General features: G+C 41.7%; 1 protein-coding gene across 1 annotated transcript in view; it reads left to right on the top strand.

The window, feature by feature from the left end:
• Window positions 1-3,963: 3,963 nt before the first annotated feature.
• Window positions 3,964-15,038, top strand: part of TRIM71 (tripartite motif containing 71) — a 14,738-nt gene continuing 3,663 nt past the window's right edge. Inside the window, 2 exon segments of the mRNA XM_035890702.1 lie at window positions 3,964-4,092; window positions 14,933-15,038. The exon segment at window positions 14,933-15,038 is cut by the window's right edge and continues 32 nt beyond it. Coding sequence (XP_035746595.1) covers window positions 3,979-4,092; window positions 14,933-15,038 — 220 coding nt within the window. The 5' untranslated portion in view covers window positions 3,964-3,978.

The raw sequence follows: 15,038 nt of genomic DNA, 5'->3' as shown, positions 1-15,038 counted from the left end.
TACAGCCTTTCCTGAAGCAATCACATTTATGGCCTTGCTGTTGTATTTCTTGGGCTGCTGTGGCTGTAAAAGATGAATAGCCCTGTAATATGGTTCACTGATTCTGTTTAAATTGAAGTAGGCTCCCTTTATTGTTTTGTGTCTAAAATTGTATGCCACCAATTCAGGAAATATTTCCTGTTTGGGAAATAATCAACCCATAGCTGATTTATTTTAAAATAAATCACTTTTAACTATCTCTAAAACTATTCCCCTCTTGCTTTGGACTTCTCTCTTCATTTAATTTTGGTGGAAATTCTAAAATGCTAATTAATGTAGTGAAGCAGTTCTTTGAATTTTTTTTTTTTAAAATCTACCAAACATGTTTATGAACCTTTTCCCCTTACTAGATAGTTACCAAAACGGGTGTTGGAAAGGCACCAGTTTTTATCTTACAAAAATTATATTTTTACTTAAAAACAATTGTATTTTTATGTAATTACTTAATTACTACAGAAACAAACAATTCATTAAATGCAATTCACACAGTTCTGAACTACTTTGAAATGAGAAATCTGTCTCTGCTTCTTAGTTCTCTTTTTCCTTGCTGCCTATCAGAACATCTGTGTAGTTTAGAAAAAAACGCCTGCTTGAAGGTGTTTGCTTATAAAACACTTTTTCATACATTTGGGAAAATAGTGAAATTAATGGGACAACAGTTAATTTACAGCTTGATGGATGTTTTGACTGTATCATCTCTGCCTCTTCTGGTAAGGTAGGGGGGGAAGTTTTAGGACTTTCAGTATTGTGTTTTGTTTTTCTTAAGCTGAGTATCATAAGTTGATCTCTGTTATGGAAGGCTTAGTATTACTCTTCCCTTCATTCCCCCTACCCCTGCCTGTCCACATTTCAAGACCAGTCTTGTTATCTGTTATAACAAGCATAGAAGGAGCACTATGTTGCTATATTAACAGTGCATCTGAAATTTGGGGTGGCCTTTTCACATTGCTGAGATTGGAAGAAAGGGGAGGCTCTGCCAACCTTTTAGGTAGGTACACTACAAGTGCATCAAATCTAAATTGAGAACACACTCTTGTGTTGTCCTGTTTCAATAGGATTGCTTGTTTTGGCAGAGGTTTTTGGCTTATTCCCCCCACCCCCCTTCTATTCAGAAACAGACATAGAAACTTCAGGCAGCATTGTGTGACCTTATGGCCGTGGCCTAGGGACTGGGACGGCGAGCAGGCTTGAGCTTAACAATAAACGCCTGGCTGTGGTTGCAAGCACAGGCAAGCTTGGATGCTATTATGCTCCGAGTTCCTTTAGCCTGGCTGGCACAAATCCTTGCTCTTGCACCCTGCACAGCCGGGTACTTTCCAGTTTAATTCTCTGGGAGCATAGCCCTAGTGCTTGGCATAGCTGATGTACGTTGGGTGTTCCTGACGGTGAGTATGTGAGATTGACCACAGGAGGAGAATTGCCCTTCTTGTACCTCTGCCAAATTGGGTTCCTGTTGTAGTCTTTGTTTCCAGAAAGGAGTTTCTGGGGGGGTTCCTAGTTCATCTTGAAGCTGGCTGAGTCTTCCAGTTCACTTCTGGTGACTAGCTCCCTTCCACCCTGAGATCAGTAGGGATTATGCATTTGTGCTTTCTCATGTGTGTATTTAAGGTAACCATTTTAAATAACAGTGTAATGATGGAGATGAGTCCATCGCTGCTGACTTCCTCCCGCTCTCTTCATCCAAGCCAGTTAACTCTTTTGCTCTCAGACTTTAAATCTACGTTGTTTTCATCATCTTGTTGACCAAGAAACAAATACGAGGTTTCATCGATGGCTTTGTAGTGTTTACCCAAAAGATTTTTCCCCTGCCATGCCCTACGTAATCTGCATGTGTCTGAAATGAGATTAGGGCTCTTGTCTCTCTTAATTCTAAATACCGGAGTGATGTTTTCCACCACATTTTGGTGGGTGGCAAGAGGCAACCGAACAGTTTAAATTTAGTTTCTTTGGTTTGAATGGCTGGATGACTCTTTGCTGCTGGATGCTGTTACCTTGCAGCAGGAGTGCTTGGGTGACAGGACCTATCTGTGGTGTTTTACCAAGCTTTGCTTCTGGTGTTGACTATTTTGGAGGACTAATAACAGATTTAACTTGCTTCTGGACTTCTGTTCATATGGTCACCATTTTCCTTTCAGCTGCTCTGCTTGATTGAGGCCCCAAATCCCTGCTGTATGTTTTTAAAGTATATCGGATTCATATGACTTAACTTGATACCCTGTCTTGGTTTTCATTCCTCTCTCAGTTGTTTAAGTGGAGTCATTCAGCAACATGTAATAAACATCCCCTGTAATTTCAACAGAAAAATTACAGAATTGCATGAGCAAGTGAACATTGTATACAGATTTAGACAACCACAGCGTAAAGACAAGGAACCCTCTAGTTGAGGAAGATGATGCATTTGAATAACGGATTTCAGAGCCAAGGCAGCTTTTTACTTACAAAAGGTGCAGGATCTGAGACACTGCTCGAGGGTTTAGTATTTGAACAGAAGCAAACCATAACAGTCTGTTCCAGTTTTTTCCTACAGCAAAACCTAAATTAAAAAAAGTTTCAGTAAAATGTGACATGTGTGCACAAACACACACATACCCCTTTGAGAAATTAATCCATATACCACTTCAGCTGTTGTGCTTATCGGAGCTTAAAATGTCACTTTATGCAGCACAGAGGGAATTCTGAGGGAATCACCTGTCCTGTTCTCCCCCTTCCTTTTGAGGGAGAAGGGAAAGGGGGATGTTATGCACCATACCACAAACTGTTAGCTGGAATCAGGAGTGGCTGGATGACAGCTGTGAGAAGACAGGCATATCAAACACTTGTCCAATCTTTGTTCTGCTCTTGCTCCTTTCTGAGGTGGATTTCAAATAGCTGGTGATGGAAAAATTGTACTGTGAGACTTTGCCATCGTGTAGTGGATTTTTGACTCTTCTGTGGTACTCTAGATTTTCTAACGTTACACTCTAACAAAAACAGCGTATGAAGCTAAGAGCAAGACTTTGAATACAGAACTTTCTTGTGTTGAAGGAGTACAACATTTCACTTGTATCTTTGAAAACAAAACAGCTGATTTCAGCTTGCCTCTAAGAAAGCCCACTTCCATAGAAGATGCTATTTCTGTGTGCTGCTTCCCTCTACTGGGTGGAATGGGAACGGTTACGGCTGATGAATGGGTCCAACTTCCTAGGCTACATCTTCTGTAAGACTTCCATTGTGATTTGAATATAGGGGGTTTAAGTGCTTTGTGAATAGAATGGGGTTTTTAGTGGTTACCCACAGTTCACTGTAGCATTCAGATGCTCTGATGGGCATGCTAATGTTTCAGTCTTGTTCTCCCCCAGCTCAAGCATCTCTGAGTATCGCTAGTCTTGCCCAATATTGTCACTGCCCTGAACATAAGGGATTTGCATGTTTTGAAGATGATGGTTCTCAGGCACACATACTTTGTTTTCCCCTTCTGGGAGGTGGGTGTGCTGGTGCTGCAGTTCTCCGGTGCAGTGGTTATTAAATGACCCACTTAAGAGAATGTGGTATTTGTGTACGCAGGAAAAGTCTTCACCTGAAACTTGCTGTAGATGACATCTCCAATCTGCAAGTGTTGGCAGATGTCTTCCGCTCTTAAGAGGAGCTGATGTGGACACTCTTCCTAGTATTGTATTGCAAAGAAAACAATGACACTTCCATCTAACTGTTAGAGGATGATTTGGAGCTTACTGGGAGGGATAGTTCTTCCTCTGTGGAGAAACTATTGTGAAGTCTTTGCCTATTGCTACAGCCTCTAACCATCTCCTGTACAGTTGAGCTGTTGGATTATTTTTTCATCTTGGCACTATTTTCTCTTTAATTCTCTGTTAGACAGCGATACTTATTTTTTTTTTCTTCTTCTAGGTACTGCATTTCTACTGTGATACCTGTTCTGTCCCCATATGTCGGGAATGTACCATGGGACGACATGTGGGTCACAGCTTTATCTACCTCCAAGATGCCCTTCAGGACTCCAGGACTCTCACCATTCAGCTCCTGGCAGATGCTCAGCAAGGACGACAGGCTATTCAAGTAAGATACTTTCAACTTGAGTACTTTACTTTCCCCCAGCTTCTTTCCCCCACAGCTTGTCTGTTACAGGGCAAGGTGTCAAGGCAAAAAGCTCTCTGCTTCTGCTGCCAGTCTTCTCACCCCTTCTGTTCTCTCAGATATCTGACAGAAGTGGCTGTGGAGCTGAAAACAAAGTGCTGTTATATGAATTTTGCATTCTTGCAGCATAGCCCTGTCATGTAAATCACAAGATATATGCAGCTCCATACAAACACACTTGAGCGTGAAGCATTTTGAAGAAAGTTCTGATCTTGTACAGCAGTGCCAAGCCTGGCTTTGTTTTTACAACTGAGACTCATTTTCAGGTGTCTTTCATGCCTGTACTGCATCTAGCACTGTAACTACCTATGACTCTGGTCACGTCTTCGGTGTTGCCACCAAATATAAAATACTAATCGGCTGTTGGATTAGAGTAAAACTTCTGCCTGCACGAAGGAGCTGGAGCTATCTCCATACAAGGATTACTCTGCACACACCGATGCATACCGTAACTGCCTGTTACTGCATTCTACCTCAGCTATGTTTTATCGTGCAAATCCAAGTACTGTGCAAGGACTGGAAGGAAGGTAGTGCAGTGCTTCAAACTACAGAATAAATTCACGTAGGGAAGTAACCTGCAGGGATATGCAGACAGTTACTTTTGCTGAATATTATCTAGAAGTAATTGTTATATGATATTAGCAGTAGTTTTGCCTGTATAAAGAGACTTGGGATGGGGAAAGCATCGTGAGAAGCTATGCTCCACCTACTATCTTGTCATTTTGTTAGCCTCAAATGCTCTAGATTTGAGCTGGGTATTCTGAAACTCATGTGATTTAACTAAAACATTTTTGAGTAAACGTGGGTAGAATGCTACGTATAGAAAGCAAATGTACTTTCTGAATTGGGCATGCTTTCCTGGCACATGCGTGGTACAAACAATAATTGAAAACAAACCATCATTGAAATCCACCCATCATTGCTTGTTTCTAGAAGATGAGGATTTGAGTGGGTCTCAGATGTTATTTGTAAGAAAATTTAAACCTCTTCTTCCATTGTTACTGGCAGTGACCTTCAGCCCCTCCTAGCTCACTTTCCTGCAGGACTGTGGAATTCCTGTGTATGCTGGGCAGGTTACTTGGATGTAGGGCTTGTGTGTCTCAGGGACTGGCTGTTTTGATGCTTTCATCAATGATGTCACATCAATGATGATGTGACAATTTCTGCCTTGCTGGTTAGTGAGAGTAAGCCATTAACTTCTAGCCTGTCAGATAGCTGTAACTCTCTTAAGTAAGCTTGTTCAGTGGGACAGGAGCAGCTAACTTTTCTCTCCTTAAGTCTTTGCACCCATGGGATGAGTAAGTATTTTGATGGTATAGATATTAAACTGTTGTTGTTGTCTCCCTTCAGCTTGTGGTGGTGACTTGTTACAACAGAACAGCAAACACCCAAGTTTTGGAGCTGGATGGCTAATTTAAAGCTCAGTCCTGCAAACCTTAGTTTCTTCCAAGATTTGTTTTAATTGGATCATAAAGCTTTTCAGCAGTATCCATACTGAAACATTTAACATGTCCCCAAAATGAGCAAGAAGAAAGGGATTACACTAGCTTGAAGAATGTCTCTGGTGCAGTGTTCTGAATTTGTCCAGGCTGCCCTAGGCAAGGGCTTATCTGTTATTAATCAAATTACTGCTTTTGACCTCCAGGGCTCTTGATAATCTAACTGGTACAAATACATCATCTAAGAAGGGACTGACTCTTAAGAGTAGAAACCAGCAGAACACCATTGAGTACCACTCTACTACTATTGCATGAATGCTTTTATGCCTGCTTGCTTCCTACTGGGTTTACTTTGCTTATTCCTCCCCCATTTTCTTCTGGCTTTTATGTTGGAGGCTCCTGCTCACTCTGGCTACTTTATGACGGTACAGGTAAAGGGTGGGTGGTACTGGCTGTGCTCATGGAACTTGAACAAGCAGCTGAACTGAACTTTGTTTGTGCAGTTTTGCCCTGGCCTAGCTGCAGCCCATCTAGGTTAAGAGGCTATCTTGGAAATGTTGACTGGGCAGCTTGTGTAAAAGATTCTGTAAAATGAACCATGCTTTTCAAGAACTGAGTTGTCTTATTAGTTCAGTGGGCTCTTTAATCTGGACTGTTGTACAGAAGAAGGGTATGGTGAGCAAGCAGATCAGTGGTAAAGTTGAGGTAGTGGTAATCCGTGTGTGCATCTGCAGAAATGGGAAGACTGTACAACTCAAGACAGCTGCTACATACACAACATCAGCAACAACTAGAAGAGCACGTGACGCAGTTAAAAGCAGAGGTGCCCGACTCAAAGGTTGATGAAGTGAGCCTGCTGCGTAAGAAAGTTTTCATGGAGGAGAGCTTTCCTACTTCTTGGGGTGATAGGGCTGTGAAGCTAGGTATTTATCCTAGGGAGGAGACAGCATGTCAGCATGAATTTAAAACAAACCCTAAAGTAACTAGCTTCTAAATTAAAAGAATTTGGCTTGAGTGCTTTTGTCAAAGTTTGAAAACGGTCAACAGGGAATTAAATGCCAGTACAGGCTGCAATATGAGGAGCATAGGCTGGAGCTCTATGGGGCTTGAAAAGTAATATGGTGTAGTAACACTTCTTAGTGGGGCTGATCCGTACTGCTGTTACTAGTAACTCTTTCTTAATAGGCTCTGAAAGTGATAGCTCTCTGACATGAGATGTTGAGGATGAATGAGGAGGGGTAGTTGAGAGTAAGGGGGAGAGGGTGGAATTTGAAGGGCGTTGCAGGAGAGAGGAAATCAAGCCATGAGTCAACTGGCTGGAGAGTATCTGGTTAACCAAAGTTGAAGGCTTTTAGGAAGAAATGTTTATTTAAACTCTTCCTGCGGCTTTGGAGGAAAGATTGTTTTTCAGACTTTAAAAAAAAAAAAAAAAAAGTGCTGTGAGTTGGGATACATTTCAGCCTCTTGATCCACTGAAGCCTGATCTAGTCTGTCACTCCTGAAAGTCCAAACCTCGCTTCTCAAAGGAGTTGAAGTCCTCTGTAAGAAATAGTAATCCTGGCAGCAAGAGGCGTGCTTTTTTTTTTTTTTTCCTTAGTGAGGTTCTGCAGCAATGGAAAGCTTCCCCTGCTTCCCTGTGCTGTGCTCGTGCTGGCCTGGATCACACATTTCTAAGCCTGTCCCTAACACAAGAACTTGTGCTTGTGTGACCGAGTGGCGAGCTGATCCATCGGAAAGGGTAACCTTTCTGTAGGATTACTTTTTGGCTGGCTCACTGCTATAAGGACTGTTGACGGTGCCAGCGAGCGGAGCAGAAACACCCAACTCTGTTGCTTGTAGGACTTCATTCTTGACTCAGTGGAAAGCTATGCTCCTTGCTGGGATGCTTTTCTAGCCTTTTCAGAGACTTGAATTGATTCACCAGATGATACGAAAGCCAAAGTTGACCTTGGGTTAATAGGGTGGGGGGAAGCGGGACTGCTGCCTTTCTGTCTGGGGGAGCTTGTCCTGCTGCCTTGTTTTACCTCACAGAAGTGCGCACTTGGCTGTCGTCTTCCAGATTTTTTTTCCAAGGACTGGACCACAAACCGAACGTAAATCTGTTACGATGAAAGATAGATGGCTTCTTCAAAATGTCATGTTCTTAAAATACATCTATACATGTGTAATTGTATATATGCATGTATGTGTGTGTGTAATCCAATGCACTTGCATAACAGTAAAGCCTTGAGTGCTTATTCCTGTTTAGGGTCAATTTCCAGGTGAACATGTTAAAGTACAATTTGATCTGTTCATGCCAGTTGTCTCAAAAGCAATTTTATTGGAAAACAAAAATTCTTTCCTAGCTGAGCCTATAGTTGTTTTTGCTGGGATGTTTGATGGTGCAGGCTTCCACATTTAAATTAATGCGGTGAGGCTGGTCATGGGCAGAACGTAAGAGGGAGCCACTCTTGCTATGTACCAGCATGAAAGGCTTAGGAGTTGGTGGTAAGGGGGGTCAGCCTTTAAGGCAATGCCTCTTCTCTCCCAAATTGTGGAGAAGGTGGTATGAAGTAGAATGGACCCTTTTATTCTAGGGAAGGGGGGAGGGAGGTTCTGTAAGAAACATGGCCAGCCAGAGGAGGAAGCTGATCTGTTGCCTTGAGCCTCTGCCTTTCGGTGGAAGCTTCCCTGTGGGTTGCCATATGGATCTGAGCTGCTGGGAGGTCGATACCGGAGAAGGATGGCACCACTGTGCTGCAAGGGGGATCGTTCTGGGGCTGTCACATCTAAATAGCTCAGGCACCCTTGTGCGTGGCTTTGAAGTCAGGCTTGCAGGTTTGAGAATCTGAAATGAAGCTTTGTAAACAAAATTGAGTCAATTGTGCCTTTCTAAATCTAGGATTTGTATCAACAGAGGCTGAGTTTCTTTGTACTTCTGGTTACTCTTGTGCTGTGTTTTAGTGAGTTCCTTAGTGTAACATATGAACAGATGGTTGTCGGGAAAGATGGATTTGACATGTGTCAATGTCCAAACTACTGTTCTTCCTAAAACTTCAGGAAAAAGTCTGTTCTTGCAGTACAAACCAAAATGATTTGTTTGTCGGTTTCTGACATGAGTTAACCTGGCCTCCAGCCCTCCCTCCATCAGAGCTTCTATTAAAATTCTCTTTATATGAGAATTTTTCTTTAAGTGAGAATTTTTTAGTGGTTCATACTTTTTAGACAGAAACCTTTAAATTGGTCCAACTACTGTGATTTGTGCTATAGCTGCACCAATATTGCTGCAAGGCTACTGCTAAGCCTATTAATCCTAGTATCTTTACTGCAACTATAGTTCATATAGCATCTTCCTAATGTTCTTATAGTAGAAAAATTAATTGGAAGTTTATATCCAGCTCTTGATGCTGGAGAAAGCTGAATGTTACGTCCTGGTTGCTTTATGCTGCTCTGAAACAGTGATAAGTAATTGGAAAAGTTCTTTGAAACAAACCCTCTGTGTCTTTTTGTTACCATAAGGAACTGAAAACAGGGTAACGGTTGGACTTGATGATCTTAAAGGTCTTTTCCAACCTAAATGATTTTATGATTCTATTTCATTAAGGTTTTTGTATTTAATGTGCTTTTAAAAGCCAGAGAGGGTTTGCCAGAGAATATGCATCTCAAAGCTTTTTTTTTTCTCTAAGTAGGATTAACTTCCTCTTAAATTGCTTATTGCTTAAAGTGTAAATCCTCCATATTCTTTAGCTGATGCCTGTGGCCCATTCACTGAATTACTGAAGGATTCTTCTGAAGAAAGAGTTTGCCTTCAAGTTTGAATTTCCTCTCCAGAGGTTGGCACCTTCACTGGAAAACTTAGACTAGAAAATTGCAATATTGGAATTAATGCCTGAAAAATTATACCTCCCTCTCAGGGATGGAATTAAAAATCCTAAGGACCTTTTCAGAAATGCTCATGGCAAGCAAGTGCTGGTGTGTGGCAATACAGTTAGCACAAGCAGCCTTACGCATCTCGTGGTGTTACTGCAGTGGTGTGTTGTGCCACAGTTTGTTCATATGAATAATTTTCTGAACTGAATTGATGTAATCTAACATCATGGCTTTAGCACCTGGATTAACAGGCTCTGCTGTTTCAGAGATGTAAGTTAGCCTCTTTGAAATAACTGTGTGCTGTGTGAAATAACTGTGGAGGTACTGGGTTTAATTTGGTGTATTGGGCTGTGGAAACCATGCAGTTGAGGGCATCCGCACCTTTACAGTAGGTCTGCATTTCTTGTTTGTAGTCTGTCAGAGCACATACTTTGTAATGTTTTTTCTTTCTCCTGGCTTCTGATCATGATTTTTCACTTTAAAAAGCAGCACTAGTGCAAACTTGGAGTAGGGATATTTCTAGAACACTGCATTTAGATACTCCACAGGAATATTTAAGTAAAGGGTGAATTGTAGAAAGCTTTTTGTTAACTTGAGGTTCTCGTTTCTAATGTCCAGTAGAAGACAGGGAATGTGAAAAATGGCTGAAAACTGCCAGTCTACAAAATGGCAAATCCTGATTTGGGTCCCTCTGTAATCAGACCAGATATCCAGAAGTGCAGCCAAGTTCTGTGACACTACTTTGCTACTTCGGGCTCTTCCAGTCTTGTTTCTTCAGTTTTGTGTGGTAGCATCAGTTGCCATGTCAGAACCACTGTAGCAAGCTCATTACTAGCTTTTTGGGGTTTTTTTTTTTGTGTGTATGAGGTGGTGTTTGTGTTTTTGTGGGTTTTTTTGTGGGTGGTTTTTTTTTTTGGTTGGTTGGTTTTTTTTGTTCGAGGGTTTTCCCCCCAGGTGGTTATATGTCACTAAAAGGGAGCTCACAGAGGTGCCCACCTAAAGGGGGCTTGCAAAGGACACCTGGGGTCCAGTATGACTTTGCTGTTCACCTTTTACTCCAAACTGGTTGGAGAATGTAGGAACTGGCTAGGCATGCCTGGGTCCAACGTCTTGTCCTGGAAAGGAGCGCTTGGTGTTTTGCATGTTGTATGTAGGCACCAGCAACCCGGGGGCCAGTGACACTTTACATGGGGGTGTGTTTATGCAGAGTTAGGTCTAATAAGATGTAGAATGTTGTATGAATTACAGGAACACCTTGAGGTGTTAAAGTAGCGTTTTTGGTTGGTACAAAATGTCCAGAGAATAAAAACTTCGAGACCTGCTCATTTAACAACCCTCATTAAATGCTTTGAAAGCTGAAAGTACAGGTAATACTGCATGCCAAAGTCCTCTTCTGCTAAAGTGTGTGTTTTGGATGTTGCTTGTTGCTATTTGGGTAGGTTTATTGAGGAAGAGTAAGACATTCTGAAATGTGCTGGTAGCAATAGCTAGTGATGGATGTCTGCATTGCTTTCCTTCGTGAAGACACGCTTGCCTCCCTGGAAGCTCTGTTTACAAGGTTTCCTTTTGTTGTGGCCTTCTAGAACATACAGCCTGCACAAATACTGTCATAACTTAAATTTTACTCTGAGGAATTGGAAGTACTGGTTTTAACCCTAAAGTTTACCAGGTGCATTGCAAAGTCCCTTATTTTTTTTTTTTTTTTTTTCCAACATTGGTGACACCTCTAGTAAAATGGGGAGTGTACTGGCCATCTTTGGGCCCCTGGGAGGGCACAATTGAATAGGTTACAGCTGCAAATAAGTGATTTACTCTCTCAACTAACAGCAGAAAACAAAATGGTTGTTACCCATCTCAAATTCAGTAACCCAACAAGATTCTCTGCTAAACACAGGCCTTGTCTTCTGTTTTCCAAGCACGTGAACTGGCTTGACCATCTCATTTGCTAGCACTGGAACAATGATGACCTACATAAGTGCATCATAAAAGCTGCTTTTCTTTAAAAGGATTTGTTGTTAAAAAGATTGTGTAGTCCCTGACCAGAACAAGAAATGCTGCTGCTTAACATGTTTCCGAAGAAGCTGACCTCTCTGAAGACAAGTTCTGCACAGGAAATGCCTGCAGAACAGCAAGAGGGAGTTATCATGGCAGAGCTGTGATATCTTACACTAATCAAAGAGAACAAGGGATTTCCATGTAAAGAAGGCTCCTGAAAGTTGTACTTAAAGCTCTTGGCTTTTGCTTCAGATAGATAACTTGCCTATTGCTGTTCCCTCCCCACCATAGCACTGCCTGCTGCTGTGTGTTTGGTGCTGGTCAGCTTTCCTAGGCTGCTCTAGCAGAGCACAGGATCGTGTGAATTTGACCAAAACTTTGCCAATATCCTGGACACTATTAGAGCCTTAGTGTTTTGGACATCCTTCACTGATAGGAGCTGTTCAGACTTGGGCAAGTAAAAATAAATCCAGATGATAACATGAGTTGTTGGTAGACAACTTTTTGTGCTGTTGATTATGGTTACTTGCTCTACCATAACTGGTTCCTACAAATGAAAGATCAACAGCATCCACAGGGAACTGATACCTGTCCTGCTATGATGGGAGTTCTTGAAATGTGGACTCTGGTTTTGGTGAAGAATTGTGAGGGAAATTAAGATTGCTCTTAGCTGTGAGGTATGAGGCAACACTGATCACTGTCCTAATGGGTACTGTTGTACAAAAAGCTCAAACGAGTAAACCAAGACTTTCCTGCTTTCACAGGCATGCTTGCTAGAATTGGAATATGAGTGGATACTCAAGGAGATACCTGTTTCTCTTAGCAAGAGAAGGAGGGTGTTTTCAAGAATCCAGGTCTATTTCAGAAGAAATTTTTTCGCTGCAGTAGAAGCTGGTTCTGTATTGGAATGGCAAATAGAGATGATGGAGGCACAATATTCTTAGATGTGGACTCTTCCAGCCAGGACTGAGACTTACTGGCTTTCATGACGCCTTAATCTGTGGCCAGTTATGACTTCATGTCTGCTTTGCTACTTGTTGTAATGAGATTTTCACTTGCTGTCACCTTGAATTGTTGAGTCAAATTTGTCCGCCATAAGCTTTGTGTGAAGGCAGGTCAGGTCTGCCTCCAGTGGGACTGTGGGATATTTAGGCTGTCCATGAGTTTGAAGACTTCCCCGTTAAAAATGTAGGGAAGGTGACTCTGACCTGGGAGTTGTGTGAAGGAGGAACAGCTGAAAGGCATGGTCCCCTTACTGAGCCTCTGCTGCAGGGGGCCTGTCAAGTAACGTTCCTGTTTTCCTCTGCCAACTTGCAAGAGACTTCTTTGGATTAAAGATCAGAAACATTGCCTTGTCTTAACTTCCTCACGGTTGTCTTCATCTGGTCTCCAGAGACTAATCACCCGACCATTTAATTCAAACTAGTTGTCTTAAAATGACTACCTGGAGTGAAAATGTCCAAGTAACGGTACACTTCTGGTTTTATGTTTTAGCATTCCTACTGTTGGTGTAAACTAGATGCTGTTGAACTTGCCAGATCAGACTAAAAATACTAACAACTAATGCCATAAAAGTTAACAAAAAGCCCTGTTTGACTTTCTAGAGAAAGCTGGATCACACTGGGTAGTTCATAGGTCGTTGTATCAGATGGTTCTTAGATTGGTACATACTCATATACAGAATTAAACTGCGGATATTTTCCATAAGACCATGAATGTACACTAAAGCCCTTAAATTACATCTTTGCCCACTTTATCAAGCCTGCATTTCTGAAGATTAAAGATATTTTCTGCCAGAGCATTCTGTGGCTGCCTGGTCTGACACAGCTCAAGTTCTGAAATGGACCAGTTCCTCAGACCAGAGTTAGGGAAAGGTGCTCTAAAGTCTATCTAAAAAGCTATATTTAAAAAAAAAAAAAACAAACAAAAAACCCGTGGCTATTTCCATGGCTTTCAGTATGTAATGTGGAAAACGGAGGTGAGTTTGAGTTATGTTCTCAGCTGTCAACAACTTGTCGAGCTGCTACAGTCACATGTGTAGCGTGTTGGTAGGGATTTAGATGTCTTCTGTATGTTGCTCAATATTAAAATTCTAGAAATAAAATACTGTGAGGTTCTAAACTTGTGAAAAGAGAAAAAAAGGAAATGCTTGGTGGTACAGTCACAGAATCACAGGATGATTGAGGTTGCAAGGGACCCGTGGAAGTCATCTTGTCTAAGCCCCCTGCTCAAGCAGGGCCACTTGGAGGCAATAGCCTAGGACCATATCCAGGTGGCTTTTGAATATCTCCAAAGATGGAGACTGCACAACCTTTCTGGGCAACCCGTGCCAGTGCTTGGTGACCCTCACAGTGAAAAAGCCTTTCCTGATGTTTTGAGGGAACCTCCTGTGTTTCAGTTTGTGCCCATTGCCTCTGGTCCTGTCACTGGGCACCACTGGGAAGAGCCTAGCTCTGTCCTCTTCATACCCTCCCCTCAGGTACTTATATAAATGGATAAGATTCCCCCTGAGCTTTCTCTTACCTAGGCTAAAAACCTTCACATACCATCATTTTGTTCTAGAATTTTGTAACTAATAAACTGTATCTTTTTAACCTCTTAGAAGTTCACAGCCTCATCTGCATATTAACGCTGGTTCACTGTATGATGAGAACATTCAGTTAACTGAAGTTATTGAACCTTTTCCATTGGGAACAGTGATCCTTCAGATTTGCCTGCTCTTTATCTTGTTTGGTTTTATGCCCTTTTCCGTAATATTTTGTGAAACTGGGAGCAGTTTGGGAAGGGTTTTTCAAGGAAACAGTTCTTTTCTTTGTGGGGAGAAGAGATATGTTCCTTCCAGATGCATTCTGCATGTTTGCAGAATACTGCTACAGAATGTTTTAAAAATTACCAGTATTACAAGGTTATATTGGAAAGAATGTGGTCTCTATCCAAGATGTGAGTAACTATAGGAATGCTTTTTAATGTTAGCCATCTAATATTTGGGGTTTTATTTTAAAATTTATTAACTTCACATTCTGTTAGGGGTATTTCTGTGCAGCTCAGATGCATAGATAAAACCGTCTGTTCCCTATAGTGTCGTTTCTTACTAGAAGCAGAACCATCACACAACAGTCTGAACCATCTTGAGGGACAAGGCAAATAGGGTTCTCTGTATGTAGGAAAACATGAGTATGAATTGCTGTGTGATTCTCTTCTTATAGGGCTTGCTGGAATCATCCAGGGATTTAGTCCTGTGGTGTTGGTGCATGGTATGATGAAGGTGTGAATTCCATGTAATAGATGGATTAAATTATGTCCGTTTTCAGGCTCTGATGTATGAAATGGATGAAGGTCTGGGAAAAAAAACCAAGACTCTTCACTTTATGCCTTCACCTGAAGGCGTAGGGAAATGTAAGCAGCAGTTCTCTGATTCATTTCTAATTGGTTTGGTTGAGCCCCTAAGTATGTTGTCTTTTTTTTTTTCCCCTCCCCAGCTGAGTATTGAACAGGCCCAGGCCGTGGCAGAGCAGGTCGAGATGAAAGCGAAGGTGGTACAATCTGAAGTCAAAGCAGTGACTACGAGACATAAGAAGGCCCTGG

Source organism: Egretta garzetta, unplaced genomic scaffold (assembly GCF_000687185.1).
Source record: "Egretta garzetta isolate BGI_Z169 unplaced genomic scaffold, ASM68718v1 scaffold313, whole genome shotgun sequence".
Classification (NCBI taxonomy): Eukaryota; Metazoa; Chordata; class Aves; order Pelecaniformes; family Ardeidae; genus Egretta; species Egretta garzetta.
The sequence above is the reverse complement of the archived record's forward strand: the minus strand, read 5'-3'. Positions and strand labels throughout refer to the sequence as shown.